Here is a 20,688-nt window from a genome sequence, read left to right as displayed (position 1 = left end):
AGAGAATTATTAATAAGGTACTAATTAAGAATATAAATGCTGACGAAGAGAGAGTTTAATAATTTTGTGTAATCAAATTTAATTTTTACGATTTACATCGTTGATGCTACTCAAACTTTTAAGGAGATCTCTCAAAAATCATCAATGATATCAATCTTAATTTTAAAAAATTAAGATATATAAAATATAACATGAACGAAGAAATATTTTTATGGTATTCGAAAATTATTCAACGAGCATATTGTATTTGATCAATTCATTTACTTATTGATAAGAGCTGCAACACAATGGAAAACTTCAGAATAGAGTCCGATTAGAAGTCCTTCCAAGGCATCAAGCCCCGTGACATCTTTGCCCTGTTCCGTTGGGCTCGGTGTCCTCAGAGCTGGTCTCGGTGTGCTCGGTGTTCCGGCACCTCCTCCATTGATGGAGAACACTACTCGACTCAGTTCCTCCACTGTTGTGCCGAGCAGATTGGCGGCTTTCTCCGCGCATTCGACTCTCGCGAATTGCCATCTGCTTTGCGAACTGGTGCCGGCTTTCACAGCGCCAGCACAACTCAAATGATAAATGCCAGCCAACACTAACCAAATGACTTTCTCGTCAGTCTCGGAGATACTGAGTATTCTAAACGCAGCAACGATACGATTAAACTCGACCATAGCTCGCTGTTTGTCCTCATGCTTCTGCAGGGGCGTGACGAAGGGGTTGTTTTCGGCGACTAGATTCGTGAGGTGTAATTCTTTTCTCAGTGCACCTTCTGCGCCCGCTAATAAACGATAAACGGCATGAAACGTCGGATCCCCGTTTGCTCGTCGGCCTATCCTTGACTTCTCCAGCAGCAGTACCTTGGGAGAAAAAAAAGGAATGTCATTTATTTCGCCGTAAAGACTTAGGTCGAATGATTTGAGGCAAAAATATATTCTCTCACTTGTAGAGAGGCCGATGCGATTTGACCCGACTGATCAAAGTCGAGACTAAAGAGCTGCGTGAAACGTGTCGCATTCGAATTCATATGCGTTCTACTATTTCCGAAGGCCTCGAGAACTGTAAATAGTGCATTCAGCTTTTCGATCGTTAATATCTGTAAAAAGGAATTAGCACTTAAAAACAATCCATACGAAAAATGCTAATGATGCATTTCCTTCTTTTTACTTGCCTTGTTAACCGTACCAGCGGCCAACACGAGATAATGAAGGGCGTGTTTAAAGTTCGTTGTTTTCCCCGCTCCACTACGCCCGAGAAAAACCAGAGAATGGTCCCTGCGTGTTGCCAGCATTCCTCTGTAAGCTGACTGTGCTATGGCATAAATATGCGGTGGCATATCTTCGCTTTTGCAACCTCGGAACATATGCGCGACCTACAGCAAGAAGGAGTGGAAAGAATTTTAATTTTAGAGATAAGAATCTTGAACGTGAAAATATAATAAATACGAAATTTAATAATACATGAATTGATGCAAATTTTTTAAATTAATTCCTTTTGTAAAGCCCAAGTCGACAATAATATCGCAATTTTATCAAATTGTTACATTGAAAAATTGTGATATAAGTTAAGTAAACTTCCAAAGCGACCTTACCTTTTCAGAATAAATCGCCAAGGGCGTGACTGGATTGATAACGATCATGCTGTCTCCTGCATACGTATGTATCAAGTTACTAGCATAACGTTGTCGCAGTGTGTGGAGAACGGATGATTCATTCAGAAATCGCAACTGCGAGAGTTCCTCAGCTTTATCGAACTGAGGTGGATTAGCCTAAACAGTAAACAATGAATAAATTATAATAATGTTTAGTTTGATCGATTAATAATTCAAAATTAATTATTTGTATGAAGTAACACCGTAATACCTTCTCTACATCTTCTTCGTCCACGAGCAATTCCTCTCCAGAGATGATCAATCGGATCCTCAGTTTTCCTGTGTCGGGATCGGTGGAACCGCATTTTGAGGCCGGAGTAAAACCTCCACGATGCAATAACCAGATTCTCTCGGAAGTTAACCATGCTTGTTCTTGCGCCAAATGCTCTTCCGATCGCGCCTGTGCAACATCACAAAGAAGCACATATCAGTATGCGTGAATCATCTATATTTATTTTCTAAAAAAGTGCAAAAGGATAAAAAAATATTTCTTATATTGAGATCTGTCTTAAAAAAAGATAAAGATTTTTTGAAAAATTCAATTCTTTTTAATATGCGATTCAATAAATATTTCGATTCAATAAATAGAGGAAAGTCGCTGACATTCCTAAAGCGACATCCCCTTATTTCTCATAAATTAACTATTACACTTTACTAATAAAAACTAATCTGAATAATTAAAAAAATATAAACGCATAATTCGTATATATTTATTCGTATATATTTATGACTTATTTCTATATGAAATCAGCTAAAACAAATTGTATAAATGCGAAAATAAAATTCTTATGATTTTCTTTTTTGTAAATTGCATAATTTAAAAATAATAGCGACTGTATTATTAATCGACTATAATATTACATCATTTTAAATGCTTATAATTTCCCAAACGTTTGTGTGTGTGTGCGTGTGTGTGTGTGTGTGTGTGTGTGTGTGTGTGAGTTATATTATTTTTTCTCTTAGTTTTTTCATAATGCTGTTTTAAATATAAAATCGAGGTGCAGCGTAAACCAGCATACCTATCTAAAACAAATTACGAGCTAACTTAATTTTTGTAATGTTGCTTTATAGTGTCAAATAACTCTATCGGAATAGCTGAAGGCAATGGTACATATATGGGAAAGCTCTTGAAAAACTCACGTTATATATTTGCATTTTGCAAAATAGCATAAAGTAAATACGCATATAATTCAATAAAAATGTTTTATATCGAAGTGAAAAGATTCTGGAAAATCTTATATACATTCACTTGTAGATTTTATACAGATAATTTTTGTAAAAGAAAAAGATAGGAATATGTGGCATTACTGCTCACTGTATCAGTTTTGAAGCCCATTTTGTCAGAAATGCTTATTTCTGCTTATAAAAAAATTATTGCAAAATTACAAATAGTATTATAAAAATTACTTATATTATCTGATAGAAGACATCTTTTAGTTTGTATATACTTAAAGTTTCATTTTTATTTCTTTCTTCTTCTGTTTAAGAAATCTTTTGTTTAAGAAATATTGTTTAAAAACAATGTGATATGTCGGTATCGGTGATCTTCCCCTATTTTATTAATTTTTAAAGATATAATTAAAAGCTAAAACTTAATATAATACTTTTCTTCAATTCTCTCTCTTGTATTTTATTCAGATAAGAGTAAAAAAATTACATTAATTAAATAGAAAATTGCTACGTTTTTTTTTCAAATTATGTTTTTCTTTTCATTTGCTTTCGCAGTCACGCGAGCCTTTCGCCCTTTTTTTCCACGGCGCGAAATGATCCCGTAGCTTTTAGTTTTATCGAAGTTTCCCACTGTAATTTACTAAGAATGGTCTAGCGAGGACAGTGCACACCTACACGATAAAGTTGAATCGGCGACGTCCTCGACGATTTCGCTACCAGCGGTTAAACGCGATGAATCGTCTTATGAAACGTCTTATTGCGTGGCTGCGTATTACGACTACAGACGAACATTCTTGCGTACTATTAACTACGACTACTTATTAACATCCAAATGGCATTCACTCGATCCTTTCTATTTCTATCTTCCCTCATTTTCATGTGTCCTTGTGTTCTTCTTCAGAATGAAATGACTATGATCTCGAAGACATAGACAAATAAACGTTTTCAATTTGTTATTTCATATCGAACCAATATTTTTGAAATAAGAACAACTTCATTGGCAATATTGACAAAAGAATTATACAAACGGTCTTATTGTTAACGGTCATATTGATGGCTTTAGTGAATGTTATCAGCATATTCTTTATATTATTGATTAATTATAATTATAGGATGTTAATTGAAATTATGTAATCGTTTAAATGATTTATTAGTATTTATTAGATTTACGCGAACAAAAGTTAAGCGTGTCGCGCAGCTCTATTCTCTTTAAACCTGTGAATCACCGTTGTCGGTGCAGCTGCGAGTTCTCGCGTATTGATTTCCGCATCGAGCAATTGCGAAACGGTGACTCGTATGGTTCCACCAGGTAAGGAAGACAGAATAGCGAGTTTCCTGATATATACATTATTATATCAAGTCTCGGGGCTCATTGGTAGCGTACAACGCGCTATTGTTTCACGAATACGAGGCAAACGCCGCTCCTTCAAAGGCCTAAATGAGGAGATTGTTTGAATATTACGAGTTTGCCCTTTAAACGAGTTTCACGCGCTCTCACGCGATGACAAGAAATTTGCCAGAAATTTCCTGGGTTCTTTAAAGGCATATATCATGTTGAAGATGAAGCTTTATGCTCTAATCTAATGAAATTACACATCAGTATATCTCAATTCATTTTATCGAAATTGATAGTTCGATAAAGGATAACGTCATTTCTAAAATAAATTAATAGAAGAAAGATAATTCGAAGTCGAATAAATTAATAGAAGAAAGATAATAAGAAGAAATCATTTTTTGTATCTTGTATTATTTCGAAATCTTTTATTTCGTAAGAATCGACATTTTCTCAATCGTTTTATTAACAAAAATTATTTTCCATTGGTTCAGGCCAATGTATTCAGCAGAGCAGTTGGAGAAACTTCCAATTTTCTTCAAATCTTTTGCAAAACATACCTCGTCCATTTGCGGCATCACCTTATTTTCCAAAAGAACCTCGAGGCGCTTCATACACTCTCCTTCGTCCTTCGCGCGATTACTTTCTCCGTGTTTCACATTCTTCATTATGCTTGACTCTACTTTTCCGTTCTCTCGTATTTTTCGTCTTATCTTCCTAGCCAAGGCTATCTCAAACAACTCCTCCCATTCGATAATGTCTTGAATTGGTTTCGCGCATCTTTGGTGACCTGATCGACTCCTCTTCGATACTTTCTTTGAGTTATTGGCCCAGCTACTCTTGAAACTAAACATCCGGATCCCATTATCCATGCTCGGTATTTTCTGCTCTATTTCCGCTGTGATCCTATGCCACTTGCGTTCCTTTGGCGTCCTGATGACATTACTGTCATTCCAGCCTTTTTCCATTCTCTTAATCCTGTCGTCCATGCATCCTACACGCAAAGTATCCGCCCAGCTCTCCTTCTTGAAGCTTTTGGTAGCTCGTAATGATGGCGAGTATTGATAGCTCCCATGAGATCCTTTGATTTTTTCTTTGGCATTGGATTTGACACTTGACGTTCGTTCGAGGAAGCGATTTGAGTTGATCAGTCGATTCTCCGGACAACCGTTTTGTCCAATTTCGGAAGAGTGCATGCTGTCGCTGTCACTGCACTCCCATGAGCTCGTACTATTTCTGCTATGTTTTCTGTCGAGGACGACACCGTTGCTGAATTCGTGCTGCTTCGAAAAATCCTGCGCCGGTGACTTTAGGATCTTTTGCGAAGGAAAGCCTTGACGATTGTTTTGTTTAACTATCCCACTGGCATGAGCTTTGCCTCTACAAGATCTGTGAAGAAGATGATGTGCATCGAGCGACATATTATCGACATCATCCCTGCTGCGTGGCATCTTCTTGATCTCTCTTCGTCAAGAGAAGCAAGTTTCACGTTGTTAGTTTTCCAACGCAATTATCACTAATCCCGACGGGGTTCCTCTTACGCAGCGGACTTTCCTAAGTTTGCTTGAGAATTCACATCTATAGAATTCTTAATTAACAGTCGAAAGTTGAAAATTTCTTCATCACTTAACACGATAATGCGAGATTATGTCTTTAACGTAAGATGTTTGATAATCACGAAATTTTATTATACTATATGTATATGTCTTGCTTTGGTTATCTTGATTGGTATCCACTAATAGTGAATCATTAATCCTATCATCCTATTAATTCCACATTTTTCTTGAAGTCACGACATGCAATAGAAGATATCAATCACTATATATTCGCAATATATATCCGATACATGACATATCTTTAAAATCTATTTTCAAGCAGCACCGCTGATTATCGTTATCAAACTCGAACGAAATGTATTAATTCGTGAAGATGTGAATGTCATCACGCAAATTTATCAATTTTCTGACACGTTTCTCTCAGTTTCCGTTTTAAAGCGTTTCAACCAACGACTCACATCCGCGAAAACTAAAACGCGGCTTTCTCCAGGAGATCCTTTCATGACGCGAGACTGCTACGACGGTCACGAGGACAGGACTTGATCACGAGGAGCATCACGGGGGTCTCCCGAGTGTCGACTGAAGTAACGCTAGTGCTCCAAGACAGAGACAGGTCCTCTCGTTGAGGAGAACCGAGGAGAACGAGAGAGGCGTGTGCCCACGAGAGCCGCCCGGGAGTTCTTTCTCTCCATCACGAAACGTAATTCTCCCGCTCGGCTCGTTCCTCCATCCTCGTCTCCCGCTTCTGTCGCTCAGCTGTCTCCTCTCAGTCCCTCTATCAGTCGGCCGATCATACGCTCGGCTTTGGTTACTCCAACGTCCTTCCTCCGCGACTTGTGCAAACAGCAAACAGTCGGCTAGTAGGCCGATCCGATTTCACGGTGATTGCGAATCAAGATGCAATTAGCGCAAATTCGGAGATCCAGGCGAAATAATTCGACATCTTTTTTCGCAACGTAATGTTATTTTGAACATATATATATTTTACCAGTAAAAGACTTAGTCATATATAATTCTTTACTTCCAACATAAAAAAACAAACAACAATTTTGCAATTTAAACCATTATTCAAAATTAAAATATTTTAATATGTTCACTCATTTTATCTACATATATAGTTTGAAACTAATGATATAGTTCATTGTCTGAAATTAAATGGCAAGCTTCCTCTTAGAGGCCACGGAACTCAACCTACGGAAGCGTAATGTAAGCGCAAGAATCGTTTCTAAGAAATACTCGACTTCGCTTCAAATATATGTAGTTACCGTTTACTGTCCTAAACTCCCGCGTTTTTGAAAGCTTCGAACGAGACATGGAGGAAATGCCAGGAGTACAGAAGTGTTTATATATAGCTTTCTTCAGAAGGGAGTTCTAGGCAAGCACGGGAAGTGTCTTATTTAAGGAACTCTCAGTCTAGTCTTGCTAAAATGAAAACTAGCATATAATGAGTTTTTTTTTTAAGTAGTTTTATACTTTGTATTTCGCCTTTTTGTTTTTTCTAAAGGTATGTTTTGCTAGAATATATTGTATATTATACTTTCCAATTTTTTTAAATTTAAATTTTATATCTCGCAGCTAGCAGATGGAATTACGCCACCGTGACGTTTTAATTTTGCACATGATTATAAGTGTGGCGGAAAGAAAATCATGATCTTTCAAAGTCCGAGGAAAACATCCACGGATTAATCACGTGCAGTACGTCGAAGCGATGATTTGCACGTGCTGCCAAGAGAAGCGCATTTGTGAAGTTTCGAGGGAGCACTGAGCTGCTATTTTAAGAAACTTGTAACACGCGAGATTGCGTCCAACCAAACCGAGTTATCCGACGGGCGGACATTGCCACAAACATGCGTCAGTACAGAGAGAGACGTAATATAACGGCGCAGCCGGTGTTTAGCTCTTTGCGAGTATCACCGCCATGGCCATATTGGTCGCAAGAAACTACCGCAGAATTTCTCGATGTACAATAATTTGCTTCGCGCATCGGTAATATCCAAAGTATATATGCAGATGCCATATCGATTAATGAAGTAAATGATAAAAACAACTCTCTTTAGCTTCTTTCCTCATATCAGTTGAAATTCGCAGAAAAAGAGCCACTTGGACGAGATAATACCATTCAAGGACGTGTAGTGTTTGATCGATTGTGAGGAAAGAGGCAATTAGTTTTCTAAACGCGCTATTCTAGGTTTTAAATTATGCCAGATCGATGACGCATCGTTGTCATTGTTCGACAATGGTGTATTCATTGCGGAGACGAGGAACGTCCTGAATCGATCGTCGTGGGTGGATTGCTACACGACAATTTCTCTGTTACATTTTGTCTACGGCGCGTGGGACGCATCAGATTGATGAATTAAAAGTAGATAAAAAAAAAAGATTTACATACTGCGCGCACGCATACTCCTCTAAGGCCAGATCTCCAAAATAAATGAATGATTTGGACTAACTCGAGAGCGTCATGGCTTTATATTGATTTAACACGATTCAGTTGGACGGTAAAAAAGAAAAGATCTATTAACAACATTAGTCAATAGAAGTTATTGAAAATAATTATTCAATTACAGTATGAAATAAATAACACTTTATTTAAACAAGAGCAGATTTGCTGAAAATGAAAAGAACAGGAAGATTTGAGTTGACTTGAGATTGTTGTGTAATAACTTAGCGCGATTTAATGAATATACGAAAAAAATGTATTAAATGTATTAGCCAACTGCAGTTTAATTAAAAATAATTTTATTAATTCAATGATATAGTATTAATGAAACAAATAACATTTTATTATAACAAGAGCATGACATATTTATTTCATTAATACTGTGTAATTAAATTAACAAGATTAGACTGTCTGTAATTGCTATCGTTAATGTTGTTGTATTAACAGCACTGTTTGGAGCTATTTGCTTCTAATCGATAGCAAATTTTATTGCTATCGATATACACGGAAAAAATGATATTAATCCAACATTATCTTTTTCCATGTAAATCGATAGTAAAAAAAAAATTAGAAGCAAACAGTAACAGTGCGATTTACTAGTATGTGTATGGAAATTGTTGATATGATCAGAAAGATTAAAACTAGTAATACGTAGAATGACGTAGCATATCTGGTATAAATGCTTCGCTTAACACACATTATAATTATCGTCCTCAATTATCGATCATTAATATCATGATTGCTTTTTTTCATTGCGACATACGTATCCGTCGATCGATGCTCGTTAGTGCAAACCTTCTGCATAGTAAGAAATTTCCTGCCAAGAGTAGCTCCTGTTTCTCACGGTGCACGATGTGCGACCGCGCTTCACGGTAACATTGTTCCATGCAGCGACTCGCGCTATGCACATTTTTTATGCTGCGCTTAGTGGAGAACGGACGACGAGGAGATAGGTGGAACAACTGGAATTAAAGTGTAGGTCGAAACGGCCGGTGATCCCTCGATGCGAATCGCGCGAGTGCATAACATATGCGACAAATAAGACAAACTCGACTTGACGCGCCGCATTCAATGAACAATTGGATTTCAATAACCGTTATCTTCTAATGCAACACACTGTCTGATTGTGCTTCCAAGATTCACATTACCGTCTTGAAAAAATAATAATGAAATCTATCATTCTTTAAGTCACGAAGGTAAATGTAAATGTAACTGGTATTTTGCATCTAAGAATAATTAACTACAGTATGTATTTCGATAAGAACCTATCGAAAATATCGATAGAATCCATGAGGAAAGGTCGTTCGAGGTCGCACCAGATTCTTAAGAGAGAGAGAGAGAGAAAAAAGAAATGAAATGGAAAACGAGTCTTTTAGTCGCTCATGCTGCGCGAATTGCTAAACCGACCTTGTGCGTTGTAGCGATTGGCGTAGGCGTGGTTGCCGGTGAAGTTATAAATGGTAGATTTAAGAAAGATGTCCAATTCGATGTGAAGAAGAAAGAAAAAAAGTCATGAAAATGTTAAAATGTACGAGAAGGTGAACATGAAAAAAATACATTTTTTTTGTACAAAATGGTTGTTATTGATAGCTGCTTTTAGGCGATCAGAAGAAACATGATAATGACGATACTAAATTAACATTTGAATCAAAACTGAATGTTGTTTTTGATCTGTTGAGCAGAAAGAATAACGTTCGATGACTCATGGATTGACGGACAGACCGGATTAACTGGTATCATAGCAGACGTGAGTCGTAAATCTATAACAGCGCGCGTACTTGGAGCCGTACAGTGCGAGTAACACGCTTACATTCATGCGTGTAAACCATCTTAATTCGATTTAAAATAAGCTTGAGCGCGATAGAATCCGTATATTCGCGATATGATTGCTCCATTTTCTGAGCATCGTCCTAACATTGTTTATTGATTCCTTAAAAACTTACACAAAACTATGTGTTGTCAAATTTAAATTTGGTTCTACAATGAAATTCTACGATGAACTCTTATGAACTTTTACATAAATAACTATAAAAGTATATCTGTATGAATAAATATAAAAGTATATTTGTATGTATAAAATAATGTATACATAAAATACAGAATAGAAATAATAAGAAATGAAAAATACATTTTTAGTGTACGTTATTATACAAAAAGAACTCCATGTTAAAATATAATTATCGGCAATTTTTAAAAAGCGAATTTTAAAGGACAAGAATAGTTCGCATCAATGCTAACACAAAGAGAATTAATTAAAAAAAATTAAAAGATCGAGAAAATCAGTACGATATCCACAAGGGGGCAATGCGACGGTTACAGGAGGCAGTGTCAGAGAGGCGCTAAGAATCAGCCGAAGCGTAATGCACGCAGCAATCGCGGCATCTCTCGCTTATCGCAATCAAGATGCCTCTCGCTACGAGCCACTGACGACTGGGGTATAACGCGTTAACGCCGTCTTGCATCAACGTGGGCAGATAAGAGGGCGGGTGCAGGTATACACGTATGTACCTATGTACGTGGACTCTCAAGCCACCACAATTACGTGCATAAAATACAAATTACGCCCCGTCGTGCCGCGCCGCGCCGCGAATGCAGCGACCGACTTCGCCTTTTGCCTACCGATCGCAATTACATGCAAATTTATTCGCAGCGCTTGAATGCCTATTCATTTTTGCGAAATAGCACGATGAAAATTTAAGCGATTCGCGCCATTTGGATTTTATGAGTTAAATTGATAGCGTATTCATATCTCAAATTCATTAAATTTGGAGATGCCTCTGTAATATTATTCTTCTAATTAAAATTCGGGTCGTGAATTATGTGACGTTCATCCAAGGTTAAAGGAACGAAGGATAAAAAAATTTCGTTATTTTCGCTGCTGAAGTGTAGTACGTGTTTCATCAACGGTATGCCAGCAATAGCTTGCAAAGCCATAGATGCATACAACGTGGAGGCCATTAAACTCGTGTGGTCCTCCGCTCGCGTGGGCAACCTACTTTTTTTTTTAAACATCCGATATTTATAGGCAATAAACTGACGTCATTGCAAGACTGCAACCGTAAGTTCATCGCTTTTAATGCTTTCGCTCATGTATCGCACATCTTCTTAAGAAAGTACTTCTTGTCAATAACAACATTTGCATCGATCTAAAGAAATAATGAATTTGCGGCATACGTCGTTAACGATTGCGGCAGAGCTAACGGTGCGATTTTCCGGATGGAAAAGGAAATCCTGCTCGCGTTCTTACATACGGCGGAGATATGATTATTGGCCTACATATCGCGCGATGAATGACCGGCGCGGCGCGGCGGGGATCCCCCGGCGATCGGCGATATTATCACGCGTATATATTCAGTACCTTCCTCGCGGGCGTAATAATAGTGCTGCGGCGGTAACGACGTAATTACTCACTACGTAGCGCGTAACATGCAATTCTAATTACGTAATTTGACATTTACGTAGCTGATACGTTGAGACAAAATGGGCGAGTGAGCGAACGAGCGAGCGAGCCGTCATGTCGCACCGTGAGAGAGCGGAGAGCTACACGAGGACGTTGCAAATCGTGTACCACCCCAAGCAACTACCGACTCGTATTTTGCAGCTGTATACAGATCTGAGTTTAACGGCATTCGCCAGTTCTGTGATTAATAAGATTATAATTTTTTTATTGGTTGACTTTCAGACTTTTAATATCCGAAGTGCGACTGTTCCGTCGTTCGATCTCGGAAATAAAATTCGCGAAATGACGAAATGATTAGAAAGTTTTATATTCAGAGAAAAAAAAAGTAATAGTAATAGTATAAATGACTGTACAAATTTTGTATGTAGAATTAATGTAACAGTAATATAATACATTCCAAACACATAATCTTTCAGCTTTTATTGCAATAATTATAAAAGATAATTCAATTATATAATTTATATAGGGATATCCAAAAAGTATCCGGTATCTGGCACTTTTTTAGTATCCGATCGGATAGTCAGATGTCATTAGTATCCAGAAATATATCCGATTGAAATTTTATATCATTAAATTGTTGATTTTTTTATTATATAAATGTTCTATAAATAAGTGTGCATATTCAATGTTATAATGTCTTATATGTTGCAAAATTATAATTTTTTTTTCTACAGTTATCATCTCTATTGATAATAAAACTCGGACGATAACATTAAAATCATAATTATTATCACTATTTTTCCCTTACAATCCTTTTTTTTTTGCCCGTTTTTTTCTTTTTTTATTCAGCTTTTTTTAGATATTTTTTAGACTCGAAATTTGGTCGGATATCCGATAATTTTATGATTCGATGCATCCCTAATTCTACATATGTGATTTATACAATTGTCACTGAAAAATAATAAATTTTAATAAATATTTGTTTGAATAGTATTAATTTAACACTTTACTTATGGTAAACAAATAAAACTAAATAAAAAGATTATAATTAAATCAAATTAATGATTTTGATATCCAGATAAATATATGTTTACATTTTTAATAACTATTCCTCTAATATTATTCAAACAAATATTTATTAAACTTTAATACATTTTTCTTAACTGTAAAAAAATGCTTTCTCTGAACGTATGTCCAATCTTTAAATTTAATTTTTTAATTAAAGTTCTATGAACTTTTTTTTTTTCAAAATATATTTTCCTAATCTTTCCTTGGAATTTAATATAAGTCAAGTAATCTATTTCCTCATTAAACAATGTGTGAATTTTTAAAGAACGTTTAATGAGAGAAAAATTTTTATTCAATGTATACGCAAGAAAGTTTTGAGAAGGGTAATCTTATTGAAACATAAAAAAGATATTGCTGTTCTCCACAATGGCATGTCGGCAGCACGTTCTTTACTATGCCGCTATACAGTCGGCTTTATCGACCGTCAGTAAATATCATACTCATTCTGCTATGTATTTTAACATCAACATAATGCACTTTGTTAAAGCTAATTGCCAATTATGACACGTCGTTACTCGTATCCGACGTGTGTGCAAATTGCGCTGTTAGCAACGATGCCCGTGTTCACGATTACCGTGTTCGTTTCATTTCTCAAAACAATTGCATTATTTTGCAATTATATTTGTATTACTGTAAGTGAGACTGGTGAGATCTGATTTTCTATTGCGAGATCAACAGGAAAGCTTAAACAACTGAATTAATAAGGTGACAATTACAGAGTTCCTTATATACCAAAGTAATCTACGTTTACCGTAAGATTTATGAGAGTATTTACACACTTGACAGATATACATATAGATATTTCTTCACATTCTACTTTGAGATCACATTAAAAAAATAGAATATCATCAAACTGTCATCGAGGGCTTTAACGAATCCTGTTATATCATTCCATTAGTATCATGCGAAAATATAATTAATGTATGTTTTGACATATATATAATGCAATTTGCATTTCATGTTTATCGATGAATTCTGCAGAAATGCGGATGCGATACCGCTCATTCTTGAGTGTGTGCGTTTGCAACGACGTTTCGATCTTGCGATAACGAGTAGGAATGCGCATTACGTCGCGTGACAATTTAATTTAATGAAGGCAGCTTCTCGAAAGCCTGCAAGCTCGACTACCAGTGAAGCCGCGGAATGAATGAGGACATCCAACATGTGCGGGAATAGTGGTGACACAAATGTTCATTTTTGCTCACATTATAAGCGTCAATCCCGGATCAATGTGTATCTTTTAATGTTTCTCATTGTGATCTATGCAATTATTGCCTCATTTATAATAATTGCAGTTTCAGCTTTCGCAATAAAATACCAATTGCTCATCGCATTCGGGAAATTTGCTTGTAAAAGATAATTCTTTTTTTTTTAATATTTATATTTTTTAGGCTTTTCTTTTTAATTTGCACTTGATATATACTTTGACTCTTAAAAATGTGTTCAAATGCACCGTGAAAAGTGGGCATTTTCTTGTAACGGGTTGCGCCCATAGTTTAGATTATACCTCGAACTTCGGCGGAAACGAGGTATTACGGTACGACGCAGTCAGTAAAGATGTACCGTTATGCGATTGCTATGCCACTACGCCGCTCTAGGGAATGTGGGTGGAAAGTGAGCGTTTCTCCACTATTGTCTTCCTCTTTCCTCGCTGCCGCATCACGCTGCAGCTCTGTCGCATTCCGCTGCAATTTTGTGCCCTCTTTGTGCGTCATCCTTATATTTCTCCGCGTACCCTTCGCTAAGTCGATTGCGTTTTATCTCATTACTTATGCTCTCTTTACTCTTTAGGTCACTTTCCACACATGATGTATCATAGAAATTATTCAAACTACAAAGTTATATATGGAAATAAAAAAAATATGAATAGGAAACTATAGAGAAGCCCGAAGATGCAATGAATAATTTAAATTTGACGATTGTTAAAAGTTTCAGAAATATTGTAAATTTCTCCATTTATTTTCTCGACAAACTCGATTTATACATCGACTGTATCAGTCTCTAAACGTTAAATCAACGGGAAATGGCAATAGGCTTACTATATTTTGATGAAACCGCAAACTGCCGGACCGGCGAAGCGTGCCGCTGCGGATATTTGCAGGTGCCAATTCGACTTGACGTCCGTCACAACCGCGTCTCGATAATTCCGATAGCTCAGCGACTGGTTGCACCTGCAACGAAATCGATACGTTAATATTGTAATGCATATGCATCACGCGAGCTTGCCCTTGAGCGTGCCGACGAGTGCGGTAAAATTCATTTATGTTCGTTTACGAATAATCACGTCATGAATATCCATGCGATAAATTAAGTGACTAACATTTCAAAGAGATGTGGATGGAAATTTTTCACGTGCCTGAATTATAAATATAAGTGTGAAAATTTCATTATGAAATTTTTTGAAAAGTAGCCTAGGGACTTTTTTTTATCGACTATTCATAGAAAGACTTATTGTTGAAATAAAAAAAGATATTATAAGAGAAACGCAAAGTTGATATCTCTTCCTCTAAGGATTTCTTTTATGTATCAAAAAAATGTATCTAAAATTTTCTTGAGAAAAAAATCAGGATTCTATATTATATTGGAATTCTGAAAATGTTAAAACGGAAGTATAATATCAAACATATATATAAAATACGTGTCAGTATCCTTCGTCGTTCACCTAATCCCGATTAATCACCGTTACAGATGGCTCCGCCTGTTATCGACGTGTCTGCGTACCCGATATGCACACACATTGTTCATCGAACGTGTATAACGGGGTACGCGGTGTATACACACGACTTACGCGCACGGGGCCGAGCTCGTGCTCTCGTGCTCAATACAGAGAGAGAACAGGAAGCAGGATGTTGACCGAGAGGGGCCTGTGCCGCGCGGCGTGTTACCTATACATAAATATGTAAATCACGTCACGTTCCTTCTGACGACTGCTATGTCGTGAACAGAGAAAGAGAATGAGAGAGAGGAGGGGGGGGGGAGGGAAAGAGGGGGAGCAAGGACTGGTCCCTCACATAGATATGTATGTGCATTGGGGACCAGCAACACCCGGTAGATGCAGCCTTCCCTGCCAGTATTTCCCGCTTGCATCGTTGACCATTCAGTTCCTTGGTGTTATCACGATGATAAATGAGAATTGCATTAAAGCAGGTATCTTCACGCTCTGATACGCCAGGATGGCTACACGCGATATTTTCAGTTTTAAAAGATATAATTTATTAAGAAACATACCTGCCATGCAAATTAAAATTATATTAAAATAAATGCAATTCCTAAAGAAAGAATTTTTAGTATACAAAAAGTATACAAATTTTTATACACCCTATATGTAGCGTATAATAATATAATATGCTCGATTTGTGAGTGAATTACATCCGGTTTTTCCCCCCTTTGCGTCTCTCTCTTTCTCGCTTTTATGCTCATTTCCTTTCTCTTCCTCTCATCCTTTTACGCGCTCGATATTTTCGGATATTTACATGTTTGGAATGATTGCGCTCCGAGGTGCTTAAGTAATTCTTAATTCTTAGATAAATAAACACAATTATATATATATACACGTATGACAATATTATTCTCTTCCCTATCGCACGCATCGTAGTTATACTTCTATTTTTCTCCGAGAAACGTTTCGTCATCGTTCTTCAAAGAACATCACCATGATGGTAGTTATATGCGGAAACGCGTGTCATGTTTCATCGATCCTTGGATATTTTCTGACGCGCGTTGACGCATGAAATCTCCGAATTTAGTCAATCTACTCCGGAGATTACATTCTGCGTGCGTGAGGAAGCAGTGAAAGGGAGAACGATGCAACGGATACAACGGACGGAATTATACATTTCGTTTCTGGCCGCAGGAACGCGGCGGCATTTTTAGCATTCCATGGCTACAGGGCAAGGTCAGATGCGCTTGGGCATCTTCTCTCGCCTCTAAACCCCTTTTTACTTTTATATCTGTTCTCCAGATCCGAGCCCGGACCCGCAAAGTTGGCCCCTCTTTATGAGGCGCACGCTCGTGGTAGTCGATTTGCTCGATGGTGACGATGGAAGAAGATCGGATTCTCGGTAAGCCTGCTATTTTCACACGACCGTCCCTCGTGTCTCGAGTACAGTTTTATTAGCGGGGACCGTGACTCACGATCCCGCTATATTCGTTGCCAACAGTGGCAATGAACCGGCCGCAATAATTTGTCCTACCAAGAGTTCGCCCGCACCTTTTGTGCATTCATGGCTGATCACATTCATTCTCGTTTAAAATAAGGATAGCGACATGATACGACGGGTGGTTGGACATCAATGAAAAAATAATATTAGTTTTTGTAATATGCTATTTAACGTCATATAGTTATTGGCTGCATTCAATAGAAAAAGCAGCTTTGTTATAATAAGTCTTTAATATGATTGGTTTAGATCTAGTAATAAATTAAGGATAAGATTAATTATATTAAAGAATTTTACAATAGTTGCTTTTCCTGACTGAATACACTCTGCTGTTGTCTATGCAAACAAAAAATACAAACTTTCGATCTTGCAATTATTAAAGAACAATAACATTTTATTCAGCCAAACGTTTAATTTTCTCACATTCTTTAAAATCAAAACGGAAAAAAATTGCATGATAATCATTGTTTTTATTGATTAGAATGCAGTACATTTCGCTGCTGCGAAATTATTAAAGGTCTATGGAACGACACTCGATCGACCCCTTTCTATGACCTCTGAAGAACCTAAAGATTCCACGATGCCTTTCACCACGTTCGACGCGAATTTTCCTGTGCTATAGTGAACAACATTTATATCTGTCTTTTAAACGATATTTTTAAAGAGCCCAAGGTCAATTGTGACGAACTCGATAAGTAGTTAACAAAACGAGCGATAAGCTAATCATTGACAACTGATAATCTAAGGTCGCTATATCGTTACAACGCTATGTTTCGCCGCGTTCAATTATTAAAAACTGCTTTCCAGTAAATACCATCAGATTTATGCTAATAAGCTTGTCCCGCATTCAACGAGAGAAAGGTTTGTTCATAGAGTATAAAAGGACATGATCGGTATAATCTATAGAAGAGAAAAGTATAAGAGAGAGAGAGAGAGAGAGAGAGAGAGTATATCGATTGCGCAATATTCAAGATACGCTCCGACTTCCCGACTTCTCATCATTCAGCTGATGAGAACACTATTGTGTATGTGTGTACGTACGTATACCCCCCCCCCCCACACACACACACACAAGTATAGAATCTAGGTAAAAAAATATACTCTTGAAAAATATATTCTATAAAATTATTTGTTCAGACACGCAAAAGAAATATACGTGTATGTTAAAAAAGAAATGCGGAATGTTTTTAATTATTAATTTGTATTAGTAATTATTAATTTGTATTAGTATTTTTCTTTTTTAAAATTATTAAAAAAAATACTTGCGTGTATTTGTTTTAAATCACTGTAATTAATATAAGGATTACCTTTACAGTGACACTGCTAGCAGAGCTCTTGATGAGATCGATGATCTCCTCGCGCGACTTGTCATCCACGTTGATCCCATTGACCTCGATCAGTCTGTCACCGGGCAATAGACCCGTGTCATTATTGTGCTGCACTAGAGCGCCAGGTTCGGCGAAAATCACTGGTCGCATCTGCGTGACGCCGTTTGCCGCTCGCTCGACGATCACGGCGCGACGAAGCGAGAAACCAAAATCATTTCGCGGTGGAGGTTGTCTCTGGATGGTGAGTTCCCTAGGTTCAGGTAACTCGAGCGGTACGATCTCTGGGAGTTGTAGTTCGATTCCCTGTTCTTCAAAGGAGACCGACGACCGCCACCTCGAGAAACCCTGAGACTCACCAACGGGCGATAGACTGAACGGTGGCGTTGCAAAACTCGAGTTTGTTGTATCTGTCAAGGAATCCGCGGAAGGACTAGCACTGGTAACAACCTGAATATAATAGAGAATACTACTAGAAATTACGTGTGGTAAAATTTATTGCTTATTATTTATTATTGATATATGTTTATACATGATCTTAAAAATGTAGAAATATAAGACAATTAAATCTTGAATTACGAAATATCTATAACACATTTATTATTTAAAATTTAGAGTTAAATTAAAATAAATTAAAATACTTAGATATTAATGAAAATATCTGTAGCACATTTATTATAAAATTTAAATAAAAATAATTAATTAATAAAAGTTATTTACATTCACACAAAATTTTAATTAAAGAATTTATTTATGAAGATATTTACGGAAAATAAATCTATGATCACACAAATGATAAATATTGCAAAAGATATAATTTGCCCTCGTTCGTTTCACGGGATTTTCTTTCGATGTGTCACATCATATCAAATGTTAAACAAACCATCACTTGGCATTTCATTAAATGTTTCGGAAATGATTCTAATAATCAGGTTTCGCCACGGCCGATGCGCGGAAGAGAAAGCAGGATGTTATCTAACCTGAAGCAGTTTGGCGTCGATTTGATGATGTTGCTGTTGTTGTTGCTGATATTGTTGTTGAATTGTCTGTTGTTGTACGATGTGCCACGCGGTTTGACACATTGTTTCCTCTTCACTGTAGTCGTCCTTATTCAGAACGCTGTTAAGATGTGTCGGTACGTTCTGATAGGTAATCACTTCGTTCTGAAGAGTGTTTCTCACCAACAGATTACTGGCTTCCTGGTAACTAGTTTCGGTGCCGTTCTGCAACGTATTTTCTTCTGAAAGTACGTTCGCGGCGCAACTGTTGACAGTCAATCGGGGTCCTTTGAGGATTCCTCGCTTCGGCGGTTTTGGCGGTAAAGGTGGTAAACACTTGCCGGACTGACCGCCGGCGTGACTCGTCGTTGTCGATGATGTAGTCGTGGTCATCGTCAGAGAAGTGAGAGATGCCTCCGACGAGTCACTCTGCATTAAACCGTCGGATGTTCTAGTGGTCCAACTGCTGACACCAGCGCTAATCGTCGAACCTGGACCTGCGTTCTGCGAGGCGTCTAAAAAATCGCGGTCCAGATGTGCGAAAAACGACGCACTGTAATCCGCAGTGATGCCACTTGGTAACTTTTCCTTCTCCTTCCGACGACCAGGAATTTTCAGTGATCTACGGACCTGTAACAAAGCGCCAAAGAATGACATTTTTGAGAACCTTTTCAAATCAGTGGTGCTGAAAATATGTACCATATAGAATCCTATGAATTTTCTCAAGAGATTTCTTTTATTCTTTGAATGATGCGATTGTAATGTGTTGTCCATGTTGCAGAACAATTTTGCAATTTTTATTTTTCGTTAATGTGCAACGAGTATACGACCAACACTTCTTATCGCGTGAAACCACATCCAGCTGGCGACGATACTGATCTAAAGAAAAGAAGCTTTTCAAGACGAAATTTTAATGGATTTCTACGCTCTTTATTTCTATCTAAAAATTTTCTTACTATCAATTAAATTCTTCATATTATCGTCACTGATGTACATATGTTTTTTTAAATGCACAGTTTATTAATATCAATTGACGAAAGCCAATGGAAAATTTATCATTTCATGATAGCTCTGTTTATGCTGATATGATTTGTAATCTGAACAAGATATCGGTAACTTCATGCAACTCGAATTCGTAAGCAGTATCAGTGTACACTCATTTTGTCATTACAAGACGCGATAACCAATCGCGCATTCGTCACATGCTCAATATAAAAAATTAAACGACTGGCGAAGCTCACAATTAAGATAAACAATATAGATTATAATTGAAATAGATTATTATATGAAATAGATTAGTTTAGCGATATAGGATAATAGGAAAATTGAAAAAAGTCACAGCAGAGTAAGAGTTTCTTAATAAGAGTTCCCCTGCGATGTTCTTGCATTTACCTCGTCCAATCGCAGAAGCTCCTCCGCGGACATGCTGCTGCGATCGCGCTTTTTGACATCCTTCCGTTCCTTCTTTTCGCGCTTCCGCTTCTCCTTGTCGTCCTTCTCTGCGGCCTTCTTCATAAAGTTAAACATCTTCTTCACTCGCTAAACGTCCCAAGAACGCGAACGCGAGAAAGAGATAACATACGATATCTCGTTTCTCGATTG

The 20,688-nt window shown here is 37.2% G+C and overlaps 1 protein-coding gene across 2 annotated transcripts in view; it reads right to left on the bottom strand.

Moving 5' to 3' along the window:
• LOC108687523 (unconventional myosin-XVIIIa) overlaps nt 1-20,661 on the bottom strand; it is a 50,212-nt gene extending 29,551 nt beyond the window's left edge. Inside the window, exons 1-9 of one of the 2 annotated variants that reach the window (XM_018193308.1) lie at nt 20,479-20,661; nt 19,069-19,716; nt 18,071-18,538; nt 14,646-14,777; nt 1,851-2,039; nt 1,580-1,756; nt 1,160-1,360; nt 932-1,084; nt 265-848 (exon numbers count right to left, since the gene is read on the bottom strand). In XM_018193308.1, coding sequence (XP_018048797.1) covers nt 265-848; nt 932-1,084; nt 1,160-1,360; nt 1,580-1,756; nt 1,851-2,039; nt 14,646-14,777; nt 18,071-18,538; nt 19,069-19,716; nt 20,479-20,613 — 2,687 coding nt within the window. In that variant the 5' untranslated portion in view covers nt 20,614-20,661. Of the gene's footprint in view, nt 1-264; nt 849-931; nt 1,085-1,159; nt 1,361-1,579; nt 1,757-1,850; nt 2,040-4,702; nt 5,627-14,645; nt 14,778-18,070; nt 18,539-19,068; nt 19,717-20,478 lie in introns of those variants that run through there. The other variant, XM_018193309.1, reaches the window with a different exon arrangement.
• Nucleotides 20,662-20,688: the final 27 nt, after the last annotated feature.

Source organism: Atta colombica, unplaced genomic scaffold (assembly GCF_001594045.1).
Source record: "Atta colombica isolate Treedump-2 unplaced genomic scaffold, Acol1.0 scaffold207, whole genome shotgun sequence".
NCBI lineage: Eukaryota > Metazoa > Arthropoda > Insecta > Hymenoptera > Formicidae > Atta > Atta colombica.
This window is presented reverse-complemented; position numbering and strand designations above follow the sequence as displayed.